The 16,247-nt window shown below is 39.1% G+C and overlaps 1 protein-coding gene across 2 annotated transcripts in view; it reads right to left on the bottom strand.

Moving 5' to 3' along the window:
- Window positions 1–4,343: 4,343 nt before the first annotated feature.
- tmem38b (transmembrane protein 38B) overlaps window positions 4,344–16,247 on the bottom strand; it is a 28,656-nt gene continuing 16,752 nt past the window's right edge. For both annotated transcript variants that reach the window (XM_067423879.1, XM_067423880.1), the window contains 3 exons: window positions 13,997–14,084; window positions 10,165–10,282; window positions 4,344–4,857 (listed from right to left, as the gene is read on the bottom strand). In XM_067423879.1, coding sequence (XP_067279980.1) covers window positions 4,627–4,857; window positions 10,165–10,282; window positions 13,997–14,084 — 437 coding nt within the window. In that variant the 3' untranslated portion in view covers window positions 4,344–4,626. The remainder of the gene's footprint in view (window positions 4,858–10,164; window positions 10,283–13,996; window positions 14,085–16,247) is intronic.

Raw genomic sequence — 16,247 nt, 5'->3', positions numbered from 1 at the left:
TGTCTCCAGCAGGAAAACACAAAGGAGGAGGGTCTGGGTGGCCGTTTGCAGCAGCTGAGGGCGGAACAACGTGTGTGTGTGTGTGTGTGTGTGTGTGTGAGTGATGGACAGGTTTAGGGGCAGTGTAGGGGGAGATAAAATACAGTTTGTACAGTATAAAAACCATTACGCCTATGGAGAGTCCCACAATGATAGTGAACCAGACGTGTGTGTGTGTGTGTGTGTGTGTGCCCTTTGTGTGCCACTGCCTTTGTTTGGGATGTACCACTGCGTGTCACCAATCCGCTGCCCCTCCCACCCCACACACACACACACACAGCCGGACCCCTAGTGGATGTCACATGATGCTGCAGCATGACTCCATTCACAACAGACATATGCGGATGACATCATAAAGAGAGTGTGTGTGTGTGTGTGTGTGTGTGTGTGTGTGTGTGTGTGTGTGTGTGTGTGTGTGTGTGTGTGTGTGTGTGTGTGTGTGGGGTGGGTAGGTTTTGGGGCAGTGTGTGTGTGTGTGCGTGTCTGTGTGTGTGTATATATGTGTGTGTGTGTGTGTTCAATACATTTTTTTAAGGTGAAACCCCTTAACAATTTTGACCCTTTAGCTCCATCCCAATGGTAATGTTTTTAAAACATGCTAAGACATGCTAGCAACTAGTTAATTAATGCTAACCTGCTAACGATGTTCCAATTCAAGCTAGTAAGGTATTAAATTATGTTACCATCATGCTAATGTTAAAATGCTAACGTGTTAAATCATTATTACAAAATGGTAAATTATGTTAGCATAATGCTAATTAATAACAACAATGTGCTAAATAATGCTAGCAACATGCTAATTCATTTTGTCAACATGTTAATGTTAACAGTGTTAATACATGCTAGCAATGTGCCAATTTAAACTAGCAACGTTTTAGATCATGCTAACAAAATGCTAACTATTTTAATAGCCTTGAGCGTTGTGTTTTTAGAATGTTTTAGACGTGACACGACCGAAACGGATAAAGACGTTAGCCTAGCACGCGTTTATATCGAAGAACAATGGAAAAGCGTGCAGCGGAAAAACACGTTCAGAATGAGCTCATGATGACATCACAAACTAATCGTGCTAACAATGTTGAGAAATGTTAACAATGTGCTAAATCATGTTAGCAGCATGCTAATCATACTTTCAACATATTTACAATTTGGTAAATCATGTTATGAAAATGATACATCATGCTTTCATTATGCTAAAACATGCTAATGTTAAATCATGCTAACAACATGCTAAATCACGTTAGCAACATGCTAGTAACATGACTTTTTTTATTTGTTGACTTTTTCCAAGTAAAACCTTCCAGATTCAAGCCTTTAAACTTCCAGGGTTTGCTCACAAGCTTTACTCATCTCCCGCTAGTTACGAGTTTAGCTTCTTTAGCCTTGAGCGCTGTGTTTTTAGAATGTTTTAGACGTGGCGCGACTGAAACGGATAAAGACGTTAGCCCTAGCACGCGTTTATATCGAAAAGCATGCAGCGGAAAAACACGTTCAGAATGAGCTCATGATGACATCACAAACTAATCGTGCTAACAATGTTGAGAAATGTTAACAATGTGCTAAATCATGTTAGCAACATGCTAATCATACTTGCAACGTATTTACAATTTGGTAAATCATGCTATGAAAATGATACATTATGTTGTCATGATGCTAAAACATGCTAATGTTAAATCATGCTAACAACATGCTAAATCACGTTAGCAACATGCTAGTAACATGACTTGAAAAATGTTAACAATGTGCTAAATCATGCTAGCAAACATGCTAATCATACTTTCAACATATTTACAATTTGGTAAATCATGTTATGAAAATGATACATCATGCTTTCATTATGCTAAAACATGCTAATGTTAAATCATGCTAAATCATGTTAGCAACATGCCTAGTAACAGTTCAGAATGAACGGGCCCTTGTGCCAAATGATGACATCACAGAGGGACAGCAGAAGGAAATTTCCCGCTCTTTCCGTCAGAATGCTGTTGTTGGCACGGCAACAGCAGCACGCGCTCATTCTTGGCAGAGTTAATTCCCGCCGCGGGCCGTTTGGAAATCATTGATGATATTAGGCAGGAATAATTATGATGTTGATTGCTCCTTCACACCAGTAAATGAGATTATGTGCTGCTGATCGCTCATTAACAAACCTAAAGCCTGATTATGAAAATCACTTCCTGCTGTCTGGAATACATATTCCATAGAGTCATATTCCATTACATAAATCATACGGCTACAATAAAACACCAATCCAATTTCTGCACAACACACAATAATGAGTCATTCAACTGAGCTGGAGATTCGTCACAAACTGTGGATTTGTCAATCTCTTTGGCCAGACGTTTTTTTTCTAAATGTTCCGGATTGTTTCAGAAAAGCAGTGTTGGAACGATCCCTTAACGCTCATCATTTTCATAACTCTGTCACCATCATATATTTAAAACAATCTAAAGTAATATATCATTTGAAAGCTTGCAAACTCCAGTTTTCACTGTTTTTTAACATGTATTACATTTTATACTCGTAAGGCGTGTTCAGACCTTTATTTTGAAATATGAACACAAAAATTGTTAGAACCCAAATGTTTTAGGCCAACAGTCCAGACTTTAATGCCATCCCATTGTTAACCCGTGGGGTTTAATCTGGAGTCGGCCCACCCTCTCTAACAGCTCCAGCTCTTCTGGGAAGGCTTTCCTCAAGGTTTAGGAGTGTGTTTATGGGGATTTTTGCCCATTCTTCTAGAAGCTCATTTGTGAGGTCAGGCACTGATGTTGGACGAGAAGGCCTGGCTCTCAGTCTCCGCTCTAATTCATCCCAAAGCTGTTCTATCAGGTTGAGCTCAGGACTCTGTGCAGGCCAGTCAAGTTGAGAGCATGAAATTGTCCAAAATGTCTTGGTGAAGCATTAAGAGTTCCTTTCACTGGAACTAAGAGGCCAACCCCTGAAAAACAACCACACCCCATAGTCCCCCCTCCACCAAACTTTACACTTGGCACAATGCAGTCAGGCGAGTCCCGTTCTCCAGGCGACGCCAAACCCAGACTCGTCCATGGGATTGTCAGACTGAAGCGTGATTGGTCGCTCAGAGAACACGTCTCACTGCTCTAGAGTCCAGTGGCGGCTGCTTTACTCCACTGCATCCCACGCTTTGCATTGCTCTTGTTGATGTAAGGCTTGGATGAGCTGCTCGGCCATGGAAACCCATTCCATGAAGCTCTCTCCGCTGTTCTTGAGCTCATCTGAAGGCCACAGAAGTCTGGAGGTCTGGAGCTGTTGACTCTGCAGAAAGTTGGAGACTTCTGCGCACTGTGACCCTCAGCATGTGCTGACCCCGCTCTGGGATTTAACACTTCGTGGCTGAGTTGCTGTTGTTCCCAATGGCTTCCTCTTTGTTATAATCCCACTAACAGTTGAGCGTGGAATATTTAGTAGTGAGGAAATGTCAGGAATGGCCTTATTGCACAGGTGTCAGCCTATCACGGCCCCACGCTTGAGTTCACTGAGCTCCTGAGAGCGACCCATTCTTTCACTAATGTGTGTAGAAGCGTCTGCAGGCCGAGAGCTGGAGTTATACACGGATTGAACACCTGAACTCAGGGATCTGGAGGGGCAGCCCAATACTTCTGGCAATATAGTGTACGTTTGGATACTGCATTTTCATGTCAATGCAAAAAAAGGGGGAGGACAGGGGTTAATATACATTATAAAAACATTTTTGTTAGCTAGCGTGACTGAATCCCTTACTAGCATTATCTGTACAAAGTTGCATCCATTATTTCAGCTGAGCATTCACCTAGAAAAGAAGAAGTTTAATTTCTGCACCACTAGTTCATGTTTGATTGACACTGGCTCAACCAATGGTATGAGTGGGCGGGACTGTACAGGTTTGATTGACACTGGCTCAACCAATGGTATGAGTGGGCAGAACTGTATAGGTTTGATTGACACTGGCTCAACCAATGGTATGAGTGGGCGGGACTGTACAGGTTTGATTGACACTGGCTCAACCAATGGTATGAGTGGGCGGGACTGTACAGGTTTGATTGACACTGGCTCAACCAATGGTATGAGTGGGCGGGACATGTTTGATCAAAGTCATTATTTTTCACATTTTGTTTGGTTTTGCAGAAAATACACTTCAGCGTTGACAAAAATACACATTTCTGCATTACTGTAAACATGAACGTTTAGACCACTAGAGCTGGACTTCAATAAAAGAGCATCTTCACCATCTTCCAGCGCATTTCGTCAGTCGGAGAAATATCGATGTGTTTCAGACAGACAACACAAGGGAGGCGGACGAGTCAAGATCCAGTGATTTATATTATTTCTGCATTCAACACGTACAGTAAAACAGCATTCAACTTCGAGTGATTGCATTCATAAATGCATTATAAATTATGTAAAATATATTATCATCATTGCCAGTGCAGGATAGAAAAGAAACCATCTGAGAATCAGAATAGAAAGAATAGAATCATCTGTCGATCAGAATAGCAAATATATACAAGATATATTCCGATAAAAAGAGCGCGTGCATTTAAAACATCACCAGCAGGAATGGTGTAGAAACGTTTCTTTTGGTCCTCAGTCTTTCTTTTTGGCCTCTTCCGGGTTTCTTTGGTCCGTGTCGGGGCTCTTCCGATCGGAAATCGAGCCGTTTTTTTTCGGGGAAGTACAGGAGGTCTGATCTGACCCCTGGGTCGAGTCATTCAGGGGTGAAAAGGTCAGAGGTCGAACAAACAGAGTCTTGTAAAGGACAGACTCCAGCTCTGAGAATGGATACGATGACGAACCCGACGTCAACATCATCCGCATCTGAAACGACAGAGACGGACATGAACAACTACACAAGCTTCAAGCTCATCCGTGCAAACCATGAAATGCAAACTCATAACCAGTGTTGGGGAAAGTTACTTTGAAAAGTAATGCATTACAATATTGCGTTACTCCCTTAAAAAGTAACTAATTGAGTTACTTAGTTACTTTTTAAGAAAAGTAATGCATTACAATATTGCGTTACTTTTACTCGCCTTTTGTTTTTTATACCAAAAATGTATATTTTTATACAAATGTAAAGACCTCTTCACAACGAAATTGAGATAAACCTCAGGCCGAGGTAAAAAGGCCAATTCACGCATGTACAGTAGAGGGCGCCGCTCAAACAAACCTTTCAGCTGTGCTTGCACTCTGGATAATGGAAAATAGGACGCAGGAGAAACAAAGGTTAACACGTTTACTTCACCAATAAAAACAGAAAAACAAAAGTAATTTTTGCTTTTGGTTAAACTGATTTATCAAAAGTTAGCAGCAAATCATTGGTCAATAAAGTTAGATTAAATGAATCAAAATACTTGTTTTATTTAATATTTAATTATTGGAGGCTTGTATATATTCTGATTTTTCATTTGACTGATTTTATTCATTTTGAGGAGTACTTAATCTCTATTGCTCAAGTGAGATGAGGAAATGCTCACATTTAGATTTTACTCTCGATTTTTCTCAATATGGGGACAGGAGAGCTGTCAGTCAAATACATGTGAAAAAGTAACGACATTTTGTTGTAAATTTTAAAAGTAATGCGTTACTTTACCAGTTACTTGAAAAGTAATCTGATTACGTACCTCATGGTACTTGTAATGCATTACTTTACTAGTTACTTGAAAAAGTAATCTAATTACATACCTCAAGTTACTTGTGATGCAATACTTTTCTAGTTAATTGATGAAGTATAAGATTATATAACTCAAGTTACTTGTAACGCGTTACTTTACTAGTTACTTGAAAAAGTAATCTGATTACGTAACTCAAGTTACTTGTACCGCATTACTTTACTAGTAACTTGGAAAAGTAATCTGATTACGTACCTCAAGTTACTTGTAGCGCGTTTCTTTACTAGTTACTGGGAAAAGTAATCTGATTACGTACCTCAAGTTACTTGTAACACGTTACTTTACTAGTTACTTGAAAAAGTAATCTGATAACGTAACTCAAGTTACTTGTAACGCGTTTCTTTACTAGTTACTTGAAAAAGTAATCTGATTACGTAACTCAAGCTACTTGTAACGCGTTTCTTTACTAGTTACTTGAAAAAGTAATCTGATTACGTAACTCAAGTTACTTGAACCGCATTACTTTACTAGTTACTGGGAAAAGTAATCTGATTACGTACCTCAAGTTACTTGTAACGCGTTTCTTTACTAGTTACTTGAAAAAGTAATCTGATTACGTAACTGAAGTTACTTGTACCGCATTACTTTACTAGTTACTGGGAAAAGTAATCTGATTACGTACCTCAAGTTACTTGTAACGCGTTTCTTAACTAGTTACTTGAAAAAGTAATCTGATTACGTAACTCAAGTTACTTGTACCGCATTACTTTACTAGTTACTGGGAAAAGTAATCTGATTACGTACCTCAAGTTACTTGTAACGCATTATTTTACTAGTTACTTGAAAAAGTAATCTGATTACGTATCTCAAGCTACTTGTAACACGTTACTTTACTAGTTACTTGAAAAAGTAATCTGATAACGTAACTCATGGTACTTGTAATGCATTACTTTACTAGTTACTTGAAAAAGTAATCTAATTACATACCTCAAGTTACTTGTGATGCAATACTTTTCTAGTTAATTGATGAAGTATAAGATTATATAACTCAAGTTACTTGTAACGCGTTACTTTACTAGTTACTTGAAAAAGTAATCTGATTACGTAACTCAAGTTACTTGTACCGCATTACTTTACTAGTAACTTGGAAAAGTAATCTGATTACGTACCTCAAGTTACTTGTAGCGCGTTTCTTTACTAGTTACTGGGAAAAGTAATCTGATTACGTACCTCAAGTTACTTGTAACACGTTACTTTACTAGTTACTTGAAAAAGTAATCTGATAACGTAACTCAAGTTACTTGTAACGCGTTTCTTTACTAGTTACTTGAAAAAGTAATCTGATTACGTAACTCAAGCTACTTGTAACGCGTTTCTTTACTAGTTACTTGAAAAAGTAATCTGATTACGTAACTCAAGTTACTTGAACCGCATTACTTTACTAGTTACTGGGAAAAGTAATCTGATTACGTACCTCAAGTTACTTGTAACGCGTTTCTTTACTAGTTACTTGAAAAAGTAATCTGATTACGTAACTGAAGTTACTTGTACCGCATTACTTTACTAGTTACTGGGAAAAGTAATCTGATTACGTAACTCAAGCTACTTGTAACGCGTTATTTTACTAGTTACTTGAAAAAGTAATCTGATTACGTAACTCAAGCTACTTGTAACGCGTTTCTTTACTAGTTACTTGAAAAAGTAATCTGATTACGTACCTCAAGTTACTTGTAACGCGTTACTTTACTAGTTACTTGAAAAAGTAATCTGATTACGTACCTCAAGTTACTTGTAATGCGTTACTTTACTAGTTACTTGGAAAAGTAATCTGATTACGTAACTCAAGTTACTTGTAACGCGTTACTTTACTAGTTACTTGAAAAAGTAATCTGATTACGTATCTCAAGTTTCTTGTAATGCATTACTTTACTAGTTACTTGAAAAGTAATCTGATTACGTATCTCAAATTACTTGTAATGCATTACTTTACTAGTTACTTGAAAAAGTAATCTGATTACATAACTCAAGTTACTTGTACTGCATTACTTTACTAGTTACTTGAAAAGTAATCTGATAACGTATCTCAAATTACTTGTAACGCATTACTTTACTAGTTACTTGAAAAAGTAATCTGATTACGTAACTCAAGTTACTTGTACTGCATTACTTTACTAGTTACTTGAAAAGTAATCTGATAACGTATCTCAAATTACTTGTAATGCATTACTTTACTAGTTACTTGAAAAGTAATCTGATAACGTATCTCAAATTACTTGTAATGCATTACTTTACTAGTTACTTGAAAAGTAATCTGATTACATACCTCAAGATAATTGCAACGCGTTACTTTACTAGTTACTTGAAAAGTAATCTGATTACGTAACTTAAGTTACTTGTAATGCGTTAACCCCAACCACAGCTGGACAGTAACTAAGCACATTTACTCGAGTCCTGTACTTAAGTTCACTGTTTGAGTATCTGTACTTTACTTGAGTATAATTTTTTCTGGAGACTTATGACTAACTTCACTACATTTGAAAGACAAATATCGTCCTTTTTACTCTTGTAGAGTCTCGTGAAGTTCAATGATTTCACAGCATTTATTAAACACTGATTTATAGTTTAGAGCAAAATGGAAGAAGACGGATGTCCAAATGCTCATTTAGTGGAGTATTCACATAAACAAAGTTGATTCTGTCTTCAGTGAAGGTGAACAGTGTGAGAATATCAGATGTGTATCAGTGTATTGGATCCGTGCATTCGGCCTTAAAGTGACAGCAGCTTTATAAAGAGCTTTGTAACTTTTCTACAAGTATTTAAATGAGTTTAAGTTAGTCGTCTGCTAGTGTGTCAGATGGAGCGTCACTGACTGGCTTAAACCATGATGGCATAATGTGCATTTATACAACTATAATACAATAATGCGGCGACATAAAGAAGGACATTTACTTTTGATATTTAAATACTTTTAAAAACAAATACTTCTGTACTTTTAATCCAGTAAAAATCTGTTTTTACAACTTTCACTCGTAACGGAGTAATATTTGACCAGCAGTACTTTTACTTTTACTCCAGTAATGAAGTTGTGTAATTTATGCAGCTCTGCCCCAACACTGTTCATAACTCATAACTCATAACTCATAACTCATAACTCATAACTCATAACTCATAACTCATAACTCATGTGTAAAATGGAGAGCTGGAAGGTCACAGGGTGAGAGAAACAGATCTGCTGTCAGTCTCTCTCGCTGAAGAACTCTTTTTAAAGCAGAATGATGCAATTACATGAAAATGATGCAAAAAACGTGTAAGAGCATCACGACAGCAGCAGCGCGGATCACTACTGAAGGGCAGGAGAGGATTCAGAGGATTGGCTTTGATGAGCTCCAGGTCCTTCGTTAAACTCACCCCAACGTCTGTCCAATTAAAACACGACACGCCGATCAATCAAACACCACCAGGCCTCGTTCGGCTCGGCTTTAATCGGGACTCGCAGCTCATATTCATTCATCAGTACACAAACACACAGGAAAACAGTGGCACTCTCACCAACACTGACAGTAATGTTTTAAGAAATACAGAACTGTGCAAAACTCACATATTCACTATTAACTCCGACGTTTGCCTCAATAAACTCCTCATTTACTGCTTATTAATAGTTAGTGCGGTAGTTTTTGTAGCGTTTAAGTTTAGGTATTGGGTCGGATTAAGGGATGTAGAATAAGCTCATGCAGAATAAGGCATTAATATGAGCTTTATAAGTGCTAATAAACAGACAATATCCTAGTAATATGCATGATCATAAGCAACTAGCTAAAGGGTTAATTCACCCAAAAATGAAATGTCTGTCATTAACTCCTCTCCCTAATGTCGCTCCACACCCGTCAGACCTCCGTTCATCTTCACACACAGTTTAAGATATTTTATATTTAGTCCGAGAGCGTATGCAAGTGTATGCACACTATACTGTCCATGTCCAGAAAGGGAATAAAAACATCATCACAGTAGTCCATATGAGACATCAGTGGGTTAATTAGAGTCTCTTGAAGCATCCAAAATACATTTGGGTCCAAAAATAACAAAAACTACGACTTTATTCAGCATTGGCTTCTCTTCCGCGTTTGTGTTCAATCCTCAAATAAAGATTCAAACGGTTATGAGTCAGCGAATCGATTCATGATTCGGATCGCGTGTCAATCTGCTGAAATCACGAGACATTGGCGATCCGAATCATTGATCGATTCACTGATTCATAACCGTTTGAATCTTTATTTGAGGATTGAACATTTAAATGTTTATATCAGATGTGATTAATCACGATTAATCGACGTGACCGCAAGAGTTTCATTGCATGAAGCTCTACAGCTATACATGCAATATATATAATGCAAACAAATGGAACCTCTTTGTAAAGTGTTACAGGTGTTTTGAATGAAGTCTCTTCGGCTCACTCATTTATTTGATCAAATTTACGAAAAAATTAAATATTAGTGTTTTATTTCACACAACAAACCTTATTGGTGACGATGAAGAGCGTGTAGATGAGCATCAGGTGATGTGTTTGTATCGGGAAGAACCGGCATTGCTGGAGCGAGAACAGAACCGATCCCAGCAGGGTGACCTTGGTCGGGCTACACACACACACACACACACACACACACACAGAGGTCAAAGGTCAAAGGCAGGCCGAGGAGTTCAGAGGGCCTTAAATATAACAGCTCTGACATTCTAAACACAATTAACACAAGGCTGCAAATAGGGCTGGGTGATACCAAAAAATATTATATCTTGATATTGTAAAAAAAAAAAAAAAAAAAACGATCTTTGATATATCGCGATATGTTTGCAATAAGCTTAAAAAAAAAAAAAAAACATGATTTTCTTTTGCTCCCATTAAACAACAAAAACTATTTAGCTAGAGCTTATTTAACTACCAAATGTTTAAATCTAGTAAACAGGATAGGATGACCAAAATCTCCTTTCATCTCCTTCACTACATCCATAAACCGGACCCGCTGTATATCAGGCGGCGTTAACTACTGTGTGCTAACATTGTAATTAATCATTTGATACAATGCACTTATTGTGTAAATACATGTGTTTAGATTGTACTTACATTTTAAAAATACCTGCTTGTAATTACGTCTGTAATTCATTTTTTGTAGTTACATTTGTAAATACACAGCTGGCACTTCCCTTACCCATAACCTTACGCCTGTTTCACACCGCAAGCGTGAGCAGCGCGTGAGCAGCACTTCAGCGTAACTACACCGTGACTGCAGCTTCAGACGCGCGAGAGTATTCACACTGGAAGCGTTGGTGCAGCGTCACAGCAGCGGCTCCCACAATGATAGAGCCTATACCTGTCTGAGTATTAAATACTAAACTAAAATAAATTATTATATTTTCTGGCTAGTTTACTTTTTATAATACTTTCACCCAAACTGAATAATTAAAACAAGTTTAAATTGCTAAAATCTTCCACAGATATTTTTATTCTTCGTTTTCTTTTTCTGCATTTTGAGCGCTTTTGTGATATTATATTTATTTTGTCCATCAAAAGTGTGCTTTCGCTTTACACCGTGACTGCAGCTGCAGACCGAGAGCCTTTACCTGTCTGAATATTAAATACTAAACTAAACAAAAGTTTGTTATATTTTCTGGCTAGTTTACTTTATTTTTTATAATCATAACCATACTCACCCAAACTGAATAATCAAAACAAGTTTAAATTGCTAAAATCTTCCACAGATATTTTTATTCTTCGTTTTCTTCTCTGACATACTCCAGTTATTGTTCAAATACAATACACGTGCTTCCTGTGTGCATTTTAGGCACTTTTTGTGTGAAATCACATTTATTTTGTCCTTTAAAAGTGTGCTTTCACTTTAATTGAGCGTCAGAAGCGTCAGCAGCGCAGCAAAAATAGGCTCGCAGCCGAAACCCCCGCTTCACTGCTGCTCACGCGACGCTCCTGCTTGACGCTCACGTGCTGCTCCTGCTCCCGGTGTGAAGGCACTCATTGATTAACATGGGCGCCGAAAAAAATACGCGCTGCTCACGCGCCGCTCACGCTTGCGGTGTGAAACGGCCGTTAGCCTTAAACTCACACACACACACACACACACACACACACACACACACACACACACACACACACACACACACCACACCTGTCCCTAACTCTACCTGTCTCCACCTCAATATCAGCAAAGGTGCATTTCATTTAATTTATACCACTTTATACAATATAGCATTAAAGCACACATATAATAACTATCTATAGGCCTAAAATGTATTCAAAAAATGTTTTAAACCGCAATTTAAAAGCGCGAATTGAACCGTGAATGCCGTACCGAACGGTTCAATATTATATTGAGTATTGTGGCATCCCTGTATATTATAATTATTAATGTCCCATAACTGACTGTGATTTATCGCAGATCAAAATAAGATTAGTGTTTTATTCTGTGCTTAAATCCCTCTGATGAACCAGAGCTGGTCTTCACACCGACTGACAGCCGAGAGAGACGATTATTCTCCGGCGTTCTTCCACACAAACCTTTTCAAATGCCACTCGCACAAAAACCATGACAACAAGTGAAGGAAATCAATACAGAAGCCAATTATTCTACCTGCGGCATTCTGGGACCAAACGCTATTATTCTGGAAGAAAGAGACTCTGGACATGAAATGCACAACGCATCGGAGGCTTCACCTCTCGAGTGTCTGTAGACAAACGCCAGCCATCAAAACACACATCAATAATGCAAAACTCTGCGTTATAACTTTAACATTAACCTGAATATTAATTCACAGAGAAATACTGAATTTACATACACAGCTGTCTGACCCTCTAAGACTAATCGCATTTTGATAAATCAATCTTTTAGTCGATGTATAAACTAAACATTATTTGTAGCATCTGCCATCCAGTTATATAGTTCACAGCATTAGTTCCTTGAGAAAAATTGACATGTACTATACCAGATATACACCGATGAGGCACAACATTATGACTCCACTCGACCCCTGAAGGTGTGCTGTGGGATCTGGCAGCAAGATGTTAGCAGCAGATCCTTCAAGTCCTGTGAGTTGCGGGGTTTGTTCAGCTCATCCCACAGATGCTCGATTGGATTGAGATCTGGGGAATCTGGAGGCCGAGTCGACGCCTCAAACCATTCCTGAAGCATTTGTGCTTTGTGTCAGGAGCATTATCCTGCTGGAAGAGCCACAGCCACCAGAATACCGTTTCCATCAAAGGCTGAACATGGTCTCAGCAATGCTTAGGTAGGTGGAGCGTGTCAAAGTAACATCCACATGGATGGAGGACCCAAGGTTTCCCAGCAGAACATTGGCCAAAGCGTCACACTGCCTCCGCCGGCTCGCCTTCTTCCCATAGTGCATCCTGGGGCCATGTGTTCCCCAGGTAAGCCACGTGATGTAGAAGAACACGTGATTCCTCAGACCAGGCCACCTTCTTCCATTGCTCCGTGGTCCAGTTCTGATGCTCACGTGCCACTGTCGGTGCTTTCGGCGGGGTCAGGGGTCAGAGGTCACCCTGACTGGCCCATACGCCTCAAACTGAGCTGCTCTGTGTATTCTGACAGCTTTCTATCAGAACCAGCATTAACTTCTGGAGCAGTTTGAGCTCCAGTAGCTCGTCTGTTTGATCGGACCCCACGGGCCAGCCTTCGCTCCCCACGGTCATCAATGAGCCTTGGCCGCCCATGACCCTGTGGCCGGTTCTCCACTGGTCCTTCCTTGGAGCACTTTTGATAGATACTGACCACTGCAGACCGGGAACAGCCCACAAGAGCTGCAGTTTTGGAGATGCTCTGACCCAGTCGTCTAGCCGTCACAATCAGGCCAAACTCGCTCAAATCCTTACGCTTGCCCATTTCTCCTGCTTCACACACATCAACTCTGAGGACTAAATGTTCACTTGCTGCCTAATATATCCCACCCACTAACAGGAGAGATCATCAGTGTTATTCTCTTCTCGTTATGCCTGATCGGTGTATATCTAAATTAATCTATACCGAATCAAACATAATTGAAATCGTATTGAATCGCAAGCTTGTGAATTGAAAATGAATCCCATCTTCAAATTTGTGTCAGTCCAGTCCTAATTTAGACACAATTTTTAAAATGGACATTTTCACACTCAAACATATCTGAACTACACCTGACTTCATACTGAACATGTGCTAAAAATCAGCTTCAGTTGATTCAAACACACCAAGATCATACGCAAAGAAAATTGATGCAATGGAGAGAAAGATCCTGCAGCGTTGCAGACATTCACACAATACATCTAAAAGTATTTCATTTGAGACTCTTACTATGACATCTTCAGTAGTTCATTGGTCTCCGGCTTCCAGACGCCTCGAACCAGCTGCTCAAAGTTACTGATGAGGCCTCCACCCGCACCTGCAGATACAAAAAGGTCCAATGTGGTTCTACACAGAACTCTAGGGTTCTCGATTCAATTTTAAAGAACGCTTTATGCCAGAAAGGTTCAATGTGGTTCTACACAGAACTCTAGGGTTCTCGACTCGATTTTAAAGAATGCTTCATGCCAAAAAGGTTCAATGTGGTTCTATTACAGAACTCTAGGGTTCTCGACTCGATTTTAAAGAACGCTTCATGCCAAAAAGGTCCAATGTGGTTCTATTACAGAACTCTAGGGTTCTCGACTCGATTTTAAAGAACGCTTCATGCCAAAAAGGACCAATGTGGTTCTATTACAGAACTATAGGGTTCTCGACTCAATTTAAAGAACGCTTCATGCCAAAAAGGTCCAATGCGGTTCTATACAAAACTCTAGGGTTCTCGACTCGATTTTAAAGAATGCTTCATGCCAAAAAGGTTCAATGTGGTTCTATACAGTACTCTAGGGTTCTCGACTCAATTTTAAAGAACGCTTCATGCCAAAAAGGTCCAATGCGGTTCTATACAAAACTCTAGGGTTCTCGACTCGATTTTAAAGAATGCTTCATGCCAAAAAGGTTCAATGTGGTTCTATACAGTACTCTAGGGTTCTCGACTCAATTTTAAAGAACGCTTCATGCCAAAAAGGTCCAATGTGGTTCTACACAGAACTCTAGGGTTCTCGACTCAATTTTAAAGAACGCTTCATGCCAAAAAGGTCCAATGCGGTTCTATACAAAACTCTAGGGTTCTCGACTCGATTTTAAAGAATGCTTCATGCCAAAAAGGTTCAATGTGGTTCTATACAGTACTCTAGGGTTCTCGACTCAATTTTAAAGAACGCTTCATGCCAAAAAGGTCCAATGCGGTTCTATACAAAACTCTAGGGTTCTCGACTCGATTTTAAAGAATGCTTCATGCCAAAAAGGTTCAATGTGGTTCTATACAGTACTCTAGGGTTCTCGACTCAATTTTAAAGAACGCTTCATGCCAAAAAGGTCCAATGTGGTTCTATTACAGAACTCTAGGGTTCTCAACTCGATTTTAAAGAATGCTTTATGCCAAAAAGGTCCAATGTGGTTCTACACAGAACTCTAGGGTTCTCGACTCGATTTTAAAGAACGCTTCATGCCAAAAAGGTCCAATGTGGTTCTATTACAGAACTCTAGGGTTCTCAACTCGATTTTAAAGAATGCTTTATGCCAAAAAGGTCCAATGTGGTTCTACACAGAACTCTAGGGTTCTCGACTCAATTTTAAAGAACGCTTCATGCCAAAAAGGTCCAATGCGGTTCTATACAAAACTCTAGGGTTCTCGACTCGATTTTAAAGAATGCTTCATGCCAAAAAGGTTCAATGTGGTTCTATACAGTACTCTAGGGTTCTCGACTCAATTTTAAAGAACGCTTCATGCCAAAAAGGTCCAATGCGGTTCTATACAAAACTCTAGGGTTCTCGACTCGATTTTAAAGAATGCTTCATGCCAAAAAGGTTCAATGTGGTTCTATACAGTACTCTAGGGTTCTCGACTCAATTTTAAAGAACGCTTCATGCCAAAAAGGTCCAATGCGGTTCTATACAAAACTCTAGGGTTCTCGACTCGATTTTAAAGAATGCTTCATGCCAAAAAGGTTCAATGTGGTTCTATACAGTACTCTAGGGTTCTCGACTCAATTTTAAAGAACGCTTCATGCCAAAAAGGTCCAATGTGGTTCTATACAGAACTCTAGGGTTCTCAACTCGATTTTAAAGAATGCTTAATGCCAAAAAGGTCCAATGTGGTTCTACACAGAACTCTAGGGTTCTCGACTCGATTTTAAAGAACACTTCATGCCAAAAAGGTCCAATGTTCTCGCCTCGATTTAAGAATTTAAAATGTTTTGCTTTTGGCAACCATTAATCATTCAGCAGAAAAACTGCCACAAAGACATGATTCTCTGAGCCAGATTACAACAATCGCTTCAATTCTCAGCTGGTTTTCACATTATTTGACATTATTTGATTATTTGGATTATTCCTAATCCTGATTTCAAGGTTAGAATACAGGCCGGTGACAGAAGAAAGCACATCTGTGACCAAACAGAACAAATGAGGGAATATTGTGCCTTTTCTCCAAGTGTAATAATTGAGCGAATTGTTCATGAGTGTGTGTTGTGTTTTGGCT

Source organism: Pseudorasbora parva, chromosome 18, assembly GCF_024679245.1.
Source record: "Pseudorasbora parva isolate DD20220531a chromosome 18, ASM2467924v1, whole genome shotgun sequence".
NCBI classification, from domain to species: Eukaryota; Metazoa; Chordata; class Actinopteri; order Cypriniformes; family Gobionidae; genus Pseudorasbora; species Pseudorasbora parva.
The sequence above is the reverse complement of the archived record's forward strand: the minus strand, read 5'-3'. Positions and strand labels throughout refer to the sequence as shown.